Source organism: Gekko japonicus, unplaced genomic scaffold, assembly GCF_001447785.1.
Source record: "Gekko japonicus isolate JY-2015 unplaced genomic scaffold, Gekko_japonicus_V1.1 scaffold3122, whole genome shotgun sequence".
Lineage (NCBI taxonomy): Eukaryota > Metazoa > Chordata > Lepidosauria > Squamata > Gekkonidae > Gekko > Gekko japonicus.
Genome location: NW_015169271.1, coordinates 97,688 through 112,443, shown reverse-complemented (window position 1 = coordinate 112,443; position 14,756 = coordinate 97,688). Strand labels below are relative to the sequence as shown.

General features: G+C 52.9%; 1 protein-coding gene across 1 annotated transcript in view; it reads left to right on the top strand.

Annotated features, from left to right (window-relative positions):
- Positions 1 to 5,160: 5,160 nt before the first annotated feature.
- Positions 5,161 to 14,756, top strand: part of CNRIP1 (cannabinoid receptor interacting protein 1) — a 19,413-nt gene continuing 9,817 nt past the window's right edge. Inside the window, exons 1-2 of the mRNA XM_015416550.1 lie at positions 5,161 to 5,535; positions 11,867 to 12,011. Coding sequence (XP_015272036.1) covers positions 5,351 to 5,535; positions 11,867 to 12,011 — 330 coding nt within the window. The 5' untranslated portion in view covers positions 5,161 to 5,350. The remainder of the gene's footprint in view (positions 5,536 to 11,866; positions 12,012 to 14,756) is intronic.

The window sequence follows — 14,756 nt, the reverse complement described above, 5'->3', positions numbered from 1 at the left end:
TATGCCCTGTTGGCTGAGCCTCCAGAAGAACTGGTTGGCCACTGTGTGAGACAGGATGCTGGACTAGATGGAACACTGTTCTGTTCCAGCAGGGTTCTTCTATTGTTCTTATCAAGGCTTTGACCTCTATGCCCTGTTTGTTGGGCCTCCAGAGGAACTGGTTGGCCACTGTGTGTGACAGGATGCTGGACTAGATGGACCACTGGTCTGATCCAGCAGGGCTCTTCTGAGGTTCTTATGAAGGCCTCGGCCTCTCTGCCCTGTTGCTGGCCCTCCAGAGGAACTGGTTGGCCACTGTGTGAGACGGGATGCTGGACTAGATGGACCACTGGTCTGATCCAGCAGGGCTCTTCTGATATTCTTATCAAAGGAAGGCCTCGGCCTCTATGCCCTGTTGTTGGCCCTCCAGAAGAACTGGTTGGCCACTGTGTAAGAGACAGGATGCTGGACTAGATGGACCACTGGTCTGATCCAGCAGGACTCTTCTGAGGTTCCTATCAGGGGAAGGCCTTAGCCTCTCTGCCCTGTTGTTGGCCCTCCAGAGGAACTGGTTGGCCACAGTGTGAGACAGGATGCTGGACTAGATGGACCACTGGTCTGATCAAGCAGAACTCTTCTGATGTTCTTAAAAACCTCTGAATCCCAGAACCAGGAGGCAACATCAGGGGAAGGCCTCGGCCTCTCTGCCCTGTTGCTGGCCCTCCTGAGGGAACTGTCTGGCCACTGTGTGAGACAGAAGGCTGGACTAGATGGGCCACGTGTCTGATCCAGCAGGGCTCTTCTGAGGTTCTTATGAAGGCCTTGGCCTCTATGCCCAGTTGTTGCCCCTCCAGAGGAACCGGTTGTTTCCTATGGGATTCCTTCACATGTTAGACAAACACTTGGTCTGAACTGACCTTCAGTTGAAGAATGGTTGGTGAAGGGAGATGAACGGTGTCTGCCGTAGTTAAAGATTACTGCCAGGATCAGTGCTTTCAGAAGGCTGTTCCTCAGAGCAATTTCAAACCAACACCTTCCTTGGTCGCTGTCCAGAGGGATGGTGCTGAAACAACTCCCAGTCCTACAGACAACCCCAACGTCCCAATCCATGGCAATGATTAACTCCAGCTAGGGCACGCTGAAAGCTTGGTTAAATATTACGATCCTGGGGGGAAGGCCATCATTTTCGAGCTCGGCAGTCTGCTTTCTACAGTTTGCACACAAACGACAGAGAGCCAGTTTGGTGTGGTGGTTAAGTGCGCGGACTCTAATCTGGGAGAACCGGGTTTGATTCCCCCACTCCTCCACTCGCAGCTGCTGGATGACCTTGGGCAAGCCATAGTTCTGTCAGAGCTGTTCTTGAAAAAGAGCAGTTTCTGTCAGAGCTCTCTCAGCCCCACCCACCTCACAGGGTGTCTGTTGTGGGGAGGGGAAGGGAAAGGAGTTTGTAAGCCGCTCTGAGACTCCGAGTGAAGGGCGGGGTATAAATCCAATCTCCTCTCTCTCTCTCTCTCTCTCTCTCTCTCTCTCTCTCTCTCTCTCTTCTACATTCTTATGAACTATGCCTAGCCAGCACAGTGTAGCAAATTATAAATTCTGAGAGCCAGTGTGGTGAAGAGGTTAGAGTGTTGGACTAGTATCTGGGAGGCCCAGGTTTGAATCCCCTCTCTGATATGGAAACTTGCTGGATGACTTTGGCCCAGTCGTACACTCTCAGCCTAACCTACGTCACAGCGTTGTTGTGAGGATTAAACAGAGTAGAAGAGAATAGCGTAAACTGCTTTGAGTTCCATTGGGGACAAAGGCCTGTTATAAACAAAGGAAAATTTTAAAATATATATATAAATAAATATGTCAGAGACATGAATCTGGAGACAACAGCACACAGGCGTTTCGCCTTCACGATCCCTGTGCCTTTGGCTCTCTGAATTATTTTACCAATTATTAACTTTCTTTTGTTAGCTGAGGCCGATCCAAAGACGAGGATCCTGTTTGTCGGGTTAATATGGAACAGCTCGATCACCCCTTTCTCATCTGCAGTTACGCAAACGGTGTGTGTTCTCTGGATGGCCCATTACAAATATCCTCCTTGTTTCACTCCGAAGAGATCCAGCCGTTTGCCCAGATGATCGGAGAGAGCAGTGGGTGAGGGCAAGGCAGGTTCTGCCACGCCTTCAAGGCAAGAGGCTTTCAAGGTGAGAACAGAACGCTTAGAAGGAACCCCATACAAGTATGATGTGTTCCCTCATTCCACCTGCCCAGCAGAGCAGTGTGGATTGGATCACCGAGACTGCTCTTGTTTTAATCAACAATGTGAGCCAACAATGACAAGAAGAGAGAGAAATACAAACCTAAATGAAGAAGAAGAGAGAAGAAGTGATTGGATTTATACCCCGCTCTCTACTCAGAATCTCAGAGCGGCTTACAATCTCCTTTCCCTTCCCCTCCCCACAGCAAACACCCTGTGAGGTAGGCGGGGCTGAGAGAGCTCCGAGAGAAACTGCTCTTTCCAGAGCAGCTCCGAGAGAACTTGGGAGTAACCCAAAGTCACCGCTGCAGCTGCATGTGGAGGAGTGGGGAATCAGACCCGGTTCTCCCAGATTAGAGTCTGTGCTCTTAACCACTACGCCAAACTGGCTCTTGACAGAGTCGTTGGTGTGTTCATGCAATAGTTGGTGTCTTGGGTAAAACCGGGAATAAACTATTCAATAGCGACATAACACTCCACTTCTGAAATATCTTTTTCTCATTCTCCCCCACACACACACACACACATACAAATTCATCTTTTTTCCCTTCGGCATGCAAAGTTTGCACTAGATCAATAGGCAATGCAAGGTCTCTTGAAACGGTGGATATTTTTTATTTTATTTACTCTTTACTAATTTTAATTAATCATAATAATCGATTATCATCGCTAGATATTTAATTAATTATCCATTTATAATTAATTATTAAGTTGTTATCGCTAATTATTTGCTTAACTATTAATCTATTGATATTGGCTTGTTATTGATATTAATTATTGATAAATCATTAATTTAATAAATCAATTAATGAATGATTTTATTTACGTTGTTTTGTATCCCGTCTTCTCCCCCCCCAGCAGTGACGCAAAGCAGCTTACAATCATTCTCTCCTCCATTTTATTCTCACGACAACCCTGTGAGGTAGGTGAGGCTGAGAGTGTGTGACTGGGCCAAGGTCACCCAGCAAGCTTCCACGGCACAAGTGGGGATTCAAACCCGGTACTCCCAGATACTAGTCTGACACTCAAGCCACTACACCACAGTGGAGTGTTGTTAATATAGATGTTTGCAGCTATCATTTCATGCCGAGCAGAGACGGAAAGGTTAGAAAAATAGAGATATGGGTTTACAAAAATACCACCAGTCCTCTAAATATGGTATTTACTGAAATGCAAGACTAGATTTTTTTCACAGGTCTGTCACACACACAAAAAAAGAGTTGGTGGTCTTATATTCACATGTAAGCTACAGTCACGTCCAATAATTATTATTTTGTGTATAACAGTTTTAAGGGGTTCCTCTTCTATTCAGAGTCATCTTCCCTTTGAGTGAATGAGGTATAACCTTTACTGGAGAGCCAGTTTGGTGTAGTGGTTAATCGTGTGGACTCGAATCTGGGAGAACCAGGTTTGATTCCCCACTCCTCCTCTTCCACCTGGCTGGATGACCTTGGGCAAGCCATAGTTCTGACAAGAGCTGTCCTTGAAAGAGCAGTTTCTGTCAGAGCTCTCTCAGCCCCACCCACCTCACAGTGTGTCTGTTATGGGGAGGGGAAGGGGAAGGACTTTGTAGGCCGCTCTGAGACTCCTTTGGGTAATGAAGGGCAGGGTATAAATCCAATCTCTCCCTCTTCCTACTTCAGCAAGCTCTGAGCTGATTAAAGAAATCAGAAGTGAGGGTTATCAAGGTCCAGTAAAATGAAAATAACAGGGTTTGGGGGAAGGGGGTTCTGCCAGAGTGTCCCATGCTTCTGATTGTGACTGGCAATAAATCACAAGGCCATTAGGGAAGCCGTTGGTCACCCGGCATGAAAACAGAAAAGAAACTGCTCCGAGAGTTTCTGGAGGAATGCCTACCCAACCTTTCCTGGAAAAATCTCAGAAGAGGAAGATCCACAACTCCTGCCCCCCACCCCGTGACTCATTAGGAACCAGAAACCACAACTCAAGATGGACTCACAACTCAGAAGATGGACTCAGCTCCAGGTTGGGAAATTCCTGGAGATTTAGGGGGTGGAGTCTGCAGAGGGCGGGATTTGGAAAGGGGAGGGGCTTCAGCAGGGTGGAATGTCCCAAAGTCCATCTTCCGAAGCGCTGTGTTCTCTGGGGGAACTGGAATGAATGAATAAATGCATAATATATGTCATTTGGAGATCAATTGCGATTCCAGGAGATCGGCAGCCCTGCTCTGGCTGGCGCCTTTGTGAAGAAAGCAAGAGTGAGTCGCCAACTTCAAGGGGCAGCTGGAGATCTCCCGCTATGACAACTGATCTCCAGACGACAAGAGATCAGTTCCCCTGAACTGGCGGCTTTGGAGGGTGGACGCTATGGCTTTAGACCCCACTGAAGCCCCTCCCCTCCCAAACCCTGCCCTCCTCAGGCTCCACCCCCATATCTCCAGGTGTTTCCCAACCTGGAGCTGGCAACCCAAGCTCCCCAGGAGAAAATGGCCACTTCGGAAAGTGGACTGTATGGCTTCAGACCCCACGGAAGCCCCTCCCCTCCCCAAACCCCGCCCTCCTCAGGCTCCACCCCCAAATCTCCAGGTGTTTCCCAACCTGGAGCTGGCAACCTTTGCTCCCCAGGAGAAAGGGGCAGCTTTGGGGGTTGCTCCCTATGGCGTTAGACCCCCCGGAAGCCCCTCCCCTCCCCAAACCCCGCCTTCCTCACCCCAACCTGGAGCCGGCAACCCCAGTAAACCCTCCCAGCCCTCTTTTCGTCCCAGACCCTCCCCACCCCCGTGGGCAATCCGCGTCCATCCAGTGGCGGAGCGCTGATTGGCAGCATCATTCCCCCCGTAGCCAGTCCACCGCCTCCCCCCCTCTAAAATCCTGCCTATATTGCGAGGGGGGGGCTAACGCTGGCCGCGCCTCCCGCCCGCCCCCGCCGCGGCCCCTCTCCTCCCTCGCAGGCGGCGCGCCCGTAATCCGCGCCCGGGATTAGCGCGGCGAGCGGAGCGGAGCAAAGCAGAGCGGCGGCGCCAAGCGGCCAATGGCCGGCCCGCTTCCCTCTCCTTCCCCGCCCGCCGGATCGGGGCCGTCGCGGCCGTCCTCCTCCTCCTCCCCGCGGCCGGGGGCCGGCGTCTGAGCGCCCGCCGCCCTCCTCCTCCTCCTCCTCCTCGCCATGTCGGAGCCGGCCATCCCCACGCTGGTGCGCCTGAGCGTCTCGCTCAAGATCCAGCCCAACGACGGGCCCGTCTTCTTCAAGGTGGACGGGCAGCGCTTCGGGCAGAACCGGACCATCAAGCTGCTCACCGGCGCCAAGTACAAGGTCGAGGTGGTCGCCAAGCCCGGCGGCGTCCAGGCCACGTAAGGAGCCTTTGCGCCCCCCTCGCCCTTCCCTGCGCTCCCCTTTCCCCTTCCCTTTGCGCTTCCCGTCTGCAGGCGGCCGAGATTGCGGGCCTGGCGAGCTGACAGCCCGGCGCTTCCATTTTATTCCTCGCCCTGTTCCCCGGGCGTCTCTTTAACCTCCCGCGTTCACACGACGCGCGTCTCCGGGGCCCCTAGACACGCGTCCCCGGGGGAAAGGCTGACGCCCTGTCGAGGGCTTCCCCTTTGCAGGCTTTTTTGCGGAAGAATGGAGAGAGAGCTTTTGTGCAGATCCCTCTGCTGCTAGTCTTGGCCGGGTCTCCCCTGGCCAGTGGCCACCAACGTTCCCTCTAAGCTGTGGAGTCTTGTGAGCAAATATTCTACTTTGTGAGCTCCTGGCATTAAAGTGGTGAGCGAGCGATTTGGCTGCTGCATGGATTAGTCTGCTCTGGAGCCCTCCTTCCCGAGCGGAGACAAAAATGTGTGAGCCGGAGGCTAAAAAACTGTGAGCTGGCTCACACTAACTCAGCTCAGAGGGAACACTGGTGACCACCCTTGTTCCCTCTAAGCTGAGTTAGTGTGAGCTAGCTGACCGTTCCTTAGCCTCCGGCTCACGCGTTTCTGTCTTTGCTCGGGACGGGTGGCTCCAGAGCAGACTAATCCATGCAGCAGCCAAATCGCTCGCTCACCACTTTAATGCCAGGAGCTCACAAAAGGAGAATTTCTGCTCACAAGACTCCACGGCTTAGAGGGAGCATGGGTGGCCACCTAAGGTTGCCAGCTCCAGGTTGGGAGTTTCCTGGAGATTTGGGGATGGAGCCTGGGTAGGACCGGGACCTCAGTGGGGTAGGATGCCGTAGAATCCATTCTCCAGAGCCTCCCATTTTTCCCAGGGGAGCTGACCGTTGTACCCTGGAGAAGAGCTGTTATTCCAGGGGGGGTCTCCGGGTCCCACCTGGAGGCTGGCACCCACAGTCCACTCCCATGAAGACCTCTGCACTCACTTCCCGGGTTTACTCTAAAGTAAAGGCTTGGTGGCCAGAGAGGAGGGACTTGGGCAGGAAGGCCGGGAGAGCCGGGAGAGCATTCCGTAGATTTCTCTGCAGTCCAAAATGCTTCTGGAATGCTGCCCTGAGGTTTAGGCCAATACTCCCTCTAAGGTATGGAGCCCTGTGAGCAAAAATTCTACCAGCATTAAAGTTGTGAGTGCTGCATAAATCAGTTTGTGCTGGACCCATCCCTTCCTGAGCGAAGGCAAAAATGTGTGAGCCGGAGGCTAAAAAACTGTGAGCTGGCTCACACTAACGCAGCTGAGAGGGAACATCGGTTTAGGCCCTGCAGCCCTCTGCATGCTTGCCTGGGAGCAAGCTCCATTTGAAATAGTGGGACTTACTTCTGAGTAGTCATGCATAGGATGCTCGACAACTCGGGCTGCAGGGGAGAGCTGTTAGTTATGCAATTGTCTGTCTCCGTTCCAAGTGACCATAATGTGTTCCTGTTTGAAAGGGCTGGGGGGGTGGTTGGGGGAGTGTCATTTTGAAACACTTCGCTCTGTGCCGTTTGAACCGAAGCTGGGACATTTCCTTTGGGTATAACGCTGCTGAATCTCCCCCCCCCCAAGATTTCATCGATGGTCCCCTAAAAATAAAGGCTAGCTTTTTCTTGCATGATAGCTTCCCCACACACACACACAAAGGGTAAAAGAATTGGCTGCAGGATTGAAACGCAGGTCTCTGGAATTCCACAAGGGCATGAGTCGATTGCAGCAAAAAAACAAACAAAAAAACCCCCAGGATTTTTTTTTTTGGCCATCTCAGAGAGGAACACAATTTTTATTCCCGCAATAGCTCTTGTGGACCAGAGCAAGGCTCCCTCTAAGCTGTGGAGTCTTGTGATCAAAGATTCTTCTTTGTGAGCTATTGGCAGTAAAGCTGTGAGCGAGCCGTTTGGCTGCTGCATAAGTTTGCTCTGGAGCCACGTTTCCCGAGCGAAGACAAAAATGTGTGAGCTGGAGGCTAGAAAGCTGTGATCTAGCTCACACTAACTCAGCTTAGAGGGAACACCGGACCAGAGCCGTCCATTCCGTGCGCTGCCTTCGCGCGGTGTGGCCTAGTCTGTGAAATACTCATACTGGAATAAAATGTGTTAAGGCTTTAAGGTATGACCATACCAAAAAAAACCCAAACACCAAAAGCATATTTCTGGCTGGCCTATAAAGCTGGATTTGATGTCAACGAAAAATGATTTGGCAGTACAATTTCTTCTTCGAGGAGTGGGGTGGAAGGAACAGCAGTAGAACACCCTGATCTTGTTCTGGTTTACTTCCTAAATTTACGTCCTTTCAACACTAGACCTTAAATCCGAGATCAGACGAGATCGGGCGTATTCAGGGTGGTATGGCCGTAGGCTAGACCTTAAATCCTGGTTCAACCCTGTCCCCGAACTCACATTCTACACTACACTCGAATTCACCCCTGTATTTATCTCAGGTTATTTTTTGTTTCCACATTACACTGAGTTCACCCCGGTTTTGCCCCACACTTGTCCCGGTGTAACAGGCCGGATTAACCCCCCCCGGCCATAGTAACCCCGGGGTTACTCTGGCCTAGCCTAGAATAACCCCGGAGGGGTTATTCTGGCCTAGCCTAGAGTAACCCTGGGTTAATCTGGCCGGCTGTAACAGGCCAGATTCACCTCCCCTCGGCCAGAGTAACCCCGGGGTTATTCTAGGCTAGGCCAGAGTAACCCCGGGGTCACTATGGCCGGGGGGTTAATCTGGCCTGTTACACCGGGATAAACGGATCCTGATATAACCAGGGATAGATGCAAGGTCTTATGTCGGGAGTTGAACTCTGATAAAACCAGGGATGAGAAAGGACCATAGAGTGCGGAAAGGACCATAGAGTGACCGAATCGAAGACGTTCCTCTCCCTCGAACAAATATACAAAGCTGACTCGTACTCAGTCCGGTTGTTGGGCTGCTGAGACCAGTATTGTCAACTCGGACTGGCAGCGGCTCTCCGGGGTCTCAGGCGAAGGTTTTTCACATCACCTGCCGCCTGATCCTTTTAGCTGGAGATGCCAGGGGAATCGAACCTGGGCCCTTCTGCATGCCAAGCGGATGCTTTTTGGCTGAGTCATGGCCCCTCCCTTTGCAAGTACTGCAGTGGGAGGGAGAGACCAATGACCTGCGTGGCATTAGCTCCGACGGGAAGAGGAAATGGCGTAGGAGCAGCCCTGTAGCCAGAAATCTTGGCTTGGTGGGGCATGGGGAAATTTTGTGGGGCAGTGGGGGAGGAGGGAGGGAGGGGGTGGCCACCAATGCTCCCTCTAAGCTGTGGAGTCTTGTGAGCAAAAATTCTACTTTGTGAGCTCCTGGCATTAAAGTTGTGAGCAAGCGATTTGGGTACTGCATGGATTAGTTTGCTCCGGAGCCCCATCCTTCCTGAGCTACGACAAAAATGTGTGAGCCGGAGGCTAAAAAACTGTGAGCTGGCTCGCACTAACTCAGCTTAGAGGGAACATCAGGGGCCGCATACCTTCCCTGATTCCGCCGCTTGGAGATTAGGTGCCGGCAACCCCCGCTAGAAAAGCAGCGTTTAAAGGGTCCCCCGCTTGGAGTTCAAGGAAGGCGTTGCGGCTGGCAGCCGCCCCCTCCTGCAAGATTTAAAGGGCCTGCTGATCAGCTGGAGGGCCCTTTAAGTCTTGGAGGAGGGGAAGGAGAGGGGTGGCGACAAGATTTAAAGGGCCCTCTAGCCAATCGGCGGGGCACGTGGTCCCGCTGATCAGTTGGAGGGCCCTTTTAATGTCACAGGAGGGGGAGAGGGGCAGCAACTGTTGTGGGGCATGCCTCCCATCTGAGGGGGCGTGCCTCCCATTCAAGGGGCGTGCCTCCAATTTGAGGGGGCGGAGCCCCGAAACGCCCCACCATAGCTAGGGGCCCGCATAGGAGAGGGCAAACCTGGGATCCTTTCTTCCCAGTCACGTATCTCCACGCAGACCGAGGAGTCCTGTTTCGAATGAGATCCCACGTGAAGGTGAAGCTGCCGGCAGATTGGTTTTTGGGGTCCCTCTTAACCCTTCGTGCAGGGGCCAGTTCTGAAACCCGAGAGGCAGCAGTAAAGGCAGTGCGTTCTCCTTTCCTAAAATGGACCCGCCAAGTGCCAAAGAAGGGCTGCGAAGCAGTTCGAGTGGCATTTGCGAATTTTGCCTTACCGTCTCGGTAGAGGAGGGAGGGGTCCCCTGGACGTTGTGGTGACTGCCGACAATTTGTAGAAACTAGATGGGGCTTTCGCCTGGCAAGGCTTTCGAGTGGCCTTTGGAGATTTGATTGGCTGTGCGGATTTTTAAAAATAGTGCTGTCAGAGCAACTGCCACTGCAGCACAAGGGTCTTCACTGAGCGACCGAAGGTAAACCTGGGCGGCCATTTTGTTGCTGGCTCCGCCTTCCGCAGCAGCCATTTTGTGGCTGTGCCCACCATGCCGCATCAGAATTCCAAAGGTGCCTGCAGGCTGGAAAAGTTGAAGGACCCCTGGCCGTCAGGGGCGGATCTGCTACTAAACTAACAAAGTTTAAGCTTCCGGGCCCCTAATCCTGGAGGGGCCTGGAAGCAACTTTTTAAAAAATCAGCGAATATTCCAACAAAATTGACGGAGTTCGTTTTCGAGTGTTCGTTCTTAAAATAAGGCTCTTTTAGTGACAAAATGATAAGCCAGTGGGTTGAAGTGCTTACTATCGACCTTAGAACATGCTCTAATACCTGTTTCATACGGCCTCGGAATGCCCCCGCAATTGGTCAGATTTCAGAATTTCCTCGGGCGCTTGTAGTACCCAAACACCAAGCTTGTGTGGGCTCGCTGAGCTCACCAGAATCTATTCATAGCCGGCATTTGGGCAGCTGGATCGTCGAATCCATCATTGGTACGCAGCCCCGTTCTCCACCATTTGGGCCTCGAGGTCCTTGCAAGGTATGTTTGCCAGGTCTCTAGAGAGCCGGTTTGGTGTAGTGGTTATGTTCGTGGACTCTAATCTGGGAGAACCGGGTTCGATTCCCCATTCCTCCACCTGCACCTGCTGGATGACCTTGGGCAAGCCGTGGTTCTGTCAGAGCTGTTCTTGAAAAAGAGCAGTTTGTGTCAGAGTTCTCTCAGCCCCACCTCCCTCACAGGGTGTCTGTTGTGGAGAGGGGAAGGGAAAGGAGTTTGTAAGCCGCTCTGAGACTCCTCTGGGTAGTGAAGGGGGGGGTATAAATCCAATCTCTTCTTCTTCTTCTTCTTCTTCTTCTACCTGGCATCCAGCGGGGATTGGAAGCTCCGTGTCCGGGAGCTTCGCACATGCACACTGTGATGACGTCACCCGGAAGTGACGTCATTGCACCGGGCACACTGTCAAGGGACACTCTAGCATTTGGCTTTAAAACTCTATGGTACCATAGAGTTTTAATGCCATATGCTAGAGCGTCCCCCGACAATGTGCCCGGCGTGATGATGTCACCTCCGTGTGACGTCACCTCCGTGTGACGTCATCGTGCTGCGCACATCAGTCCGATTCTGGCACTTTAGGGGCGGGGTTCTCCCCGGCGACTGGATCCGGGCTGGCGGGCTGGGGACCTCTAGAGTGGGCAGACCCCTGCTCCCCTGGGGGACTTGGCAGCCCTATTGCAAGGGCAGCGAGGTCCTTTGGACCTTGTTGGATGTTGTCCTGTTGTTGCTGGTTGAGAAGGGGCCCCCATAGCAGTTCAAGGTCCCAAAAATATAGGCCCGCCACTGCCTGCTGTAGAAGCTTGCTTTGAATGTCTCTCCTTGGTAAGAAAGACAAATGGTGAAAGGAGACTTATCGGCCAGGAGTCCCCAACCTTTTTGAGCCTGCTGGCTCCTCAGGAACTCAGTGCATTGGGTGCAGTCACAAAATGACTGCCGCAGGAGGTGGAGCCAGCCACAAAATGGCTGCCACCGCTCACCTTCAGTGACACAGTGAAGACCCTTGTGCTGTGGTGGTAGCAGCTGCCGCCGGAGCAGCCTTTTTAAAAAAATCTGCACCGCCAATCAAATCTCCAGTGGCCAATCAGGAGCCCTGCTGTGCAAAAGCCCCACCTACTTTCAAGAAAAAATTTGACAACCACCAAGAAAGGTGTCTGTGGGTGCTCCCAGGCACCACATTGGGGATTCCTGGTCTAGGCCATATAGTTGAGCACCTACCCACCCCAGCTCAGGGCAGCAAATGCACCCCAGAGCATCCCTGACAGATGGGATATTCGTTCCATTGTCCAACTGCTTTTTGCCATTTGGATGGCTCAGAACGGCTGAAAAACACCCAGCTTGTCTGTTTCAGGACCATGGTAATTGGGTCGGTGACGGTGCCCCTGGAAGAGAAGTCGCGAGACGCCCAGATGGTGGTTTACAGCGGCATCTATGATACCGAAGGAGTGCCTCACACCAAAAGCGGAGAGAGGCAGCCGATACAGGTCATCATGCAGGTAAATATGCTTCTGGGTGCGGAGCAACTGAAGGGCCACCGAAGTTAGCATTGCCGGCTGGACAAAACTGAAATTACCCGGCCTGTGCTTTTAAGACGCAGGAAGCCATCGGTGAAATGTTTTCCCGTGCACAGAGCTCAGCTTGCGTGTTCGTACGGAACTGCCACTGTAGAAGAAGAAGAGGAGGAGGAGGAGGAGGAGGAGATTGCATTTATACCCTTCCCTTCACAACCCAAAGGTGTCTCACAGCGGCTTACAAACTCCTTTCCCTTCCCCTCCCCACAACAGATACCCTGTGAGATAGGTGGGGCTGAGAGAGCTCTTGACAGAAACTGCTCTTTTTCAAGGACAGCTCTTGTCAGAACTACGGTCATCCAGCCAGGTGCAAGTGGAGGAGTGGGGAATCAAACCCGGTTCTCCCAGATTAGAGTCCGTGCTCCTAACCACTACACCAAACTGGCTCTCAGAGTCATTGTGGTTTAGCAGAGCCACAAGGCTCGGTTCTGGGCCCGGTACTTTTCAATAGTTTTATAAATGATCTGGATGGGGTGTGTGGAGGGGCTACTCATTAAACCTGCAGATGACACCAAATTGGAAAGGGCAGCGAACACGCTAGAAGGTAGAGATAGAATCCAATGAGATCGGAACATGCTGGAAAAGTGGGCGGATGTGAACATGGTGCAGTTTAACAAGGATAAGTGCCGAGCTCTACATCTGGGTAACAACAATGAGGAACATGCATACTGGATGGAGGATACACTTCCGGGTAGCAGCGTGTGTGTGAAGGAGATGTTGGGGAATGGGTGGACTCTAATTTGAGCATGAGCAGCCAGTGTGATGCAGTGACAAAAAAGGCTAATGCGATCTCGGGGTGTATTAACAGAGACATAACATCCAAATCACAAGATGTCATCGCCCCGCTGTTAACTGCATTGGTCGGGCCGCACCTGGAGGACTGTGTGCAGTTCTGGAGGCCTCACTTCAAAAAAGGATGTGGACAGGATGGAGCGGGTGCAGAGGAGAGCAATGAGGATGATCGGGGGCCTGGAGACCAAGCCCTGTGAGGAAAGGCTGAGGGACTTGGGGATGTTTAGTCCGGAGGAGGTGGAGGGGGGGATGTGATTGCTCTCTTGAAGTATTTGAAGGGCTGTCACTTGGAGGAGGAGGGCAGGGAGCTGTTCCCGTTGGCAGCAGAGGAGAGGACTCGCAATGATGGGTTTAAATGAAGGGCGGGAAAACTTTTTGACAGTCAGAGTTTTTCAGCAGTGGAATCAGCTGCCCGGGGAGGTGGCGAGCTCCCCCTCCCTGGCAGTCTTTAAGCAGCAGCTGGACAAAAACCTGTCAGGGATGCTCTCAGCTGGTCCTGCATTGAGCAGGGGGCTGGACTAGATGGCCTCTATGGCCCCTTCCAACTATGTGATTCTGTGATTCTATGGTTAGAGCATTAGGCTGGGAGCTGAGAGCCTCGCGTTCAAATCCCCACTCCACTGTGGAAGCTTGCTGGGTGACCTTGGGTCAGCTGCATCCTCTCAGCCTAACCTACTTCACAGGGCTGTTGTGAAGATAAAACCAGGGGTCGTTTCGTAGAAAAAGAGCTAGGGGGACTCATTAGCATAACTCATTAGCATATGCCACACCCCCTGACATCACCGGAAGTGTGTCATAAGGCCACACACCCCTCCCCCAACGGTCCTGGCCCATGAGGGGCCCGGCGGTGGAGCTGCAAGGCCGGCAGGAGTGCAAGGAAGCCCCGCAAAGGCCCTCCCTGGCCCCAGGCAGGCAGGGGTGGGGAGATGCAGGGAGGAAGCAACTTACCCTCCCTCTTCTCCTGCCTCCTCCTGGCTGAATGAGGGCCGGAAGCGGGGCGGCCGGAAGCAGGGGGCGGGGCTTCGTCATGTGCCCCGCCCCCCGTACCTCACCCGGGGGAACTGCGATCCCCCGCGATCCCCCCCAAAATGACCTCTGGATAAAACAGAGGAGAGAAGAACAGCGTAAGCCGCTTTGGTGTCCCCACTGAAGAGAAAGGAGGGATATAAATAAAATAGATAAACAGAGGGCCAGCTGCAGGGACCGGTTTGGAAGTTGCCGACTGTATCCCCACTGAGCCGCATGTTCTGCGATGGAGTGAAGAACGTATGTTCCTAGTGGGTGGACAAAACTGGCAAGTGAAATAGAATTTGCAGGTTTTAGGGAGGGGAGAATATTCCTAAGGGAAGCCAACTGGATCCAGAGTCCCACCATTTAAGAACTAATTGGAAGCAACTAGGACATTGCCAGGAAAGCTCACATTTCACATTCGGACACCAGGAGTGCAGGGATAGTGCAACGGGTGAGTTGGAGGGAGTCTGTGTAGATGTCCCATGGGTATTCTCGCTTGGAGAGTCTAGTTTTTTATATAGACAAGTGCAGGGGTCATTTCCTGCAGGAGCGCACAGGAGCGGAGCTCCGGAGGTAAGGAGCCCAGGGGGCGGGCACATGCAACAAGCCCCACCCCCTGCTCCCAGCAGTCCTCAGTCTGGCCACAAGAAGCAGCCAGGTAAGTTGCAGAGCCCCCCCCCCCGGCTCGCCTTCAGGTAAAAGCTCTCCCTCCTCTGTGGGAGCAGATCTGCACGTCCCCACCCCCAATAGCTAGCAATCCAAAACAGTCCAGTGGCACCTTTAAGACCAAGTTTTATTCAGGTACGAGCTCTCCCTCCTCTGCGGGGACAGATCTGCACGTTCCCCCCCCCCCCTACCTACCATCCC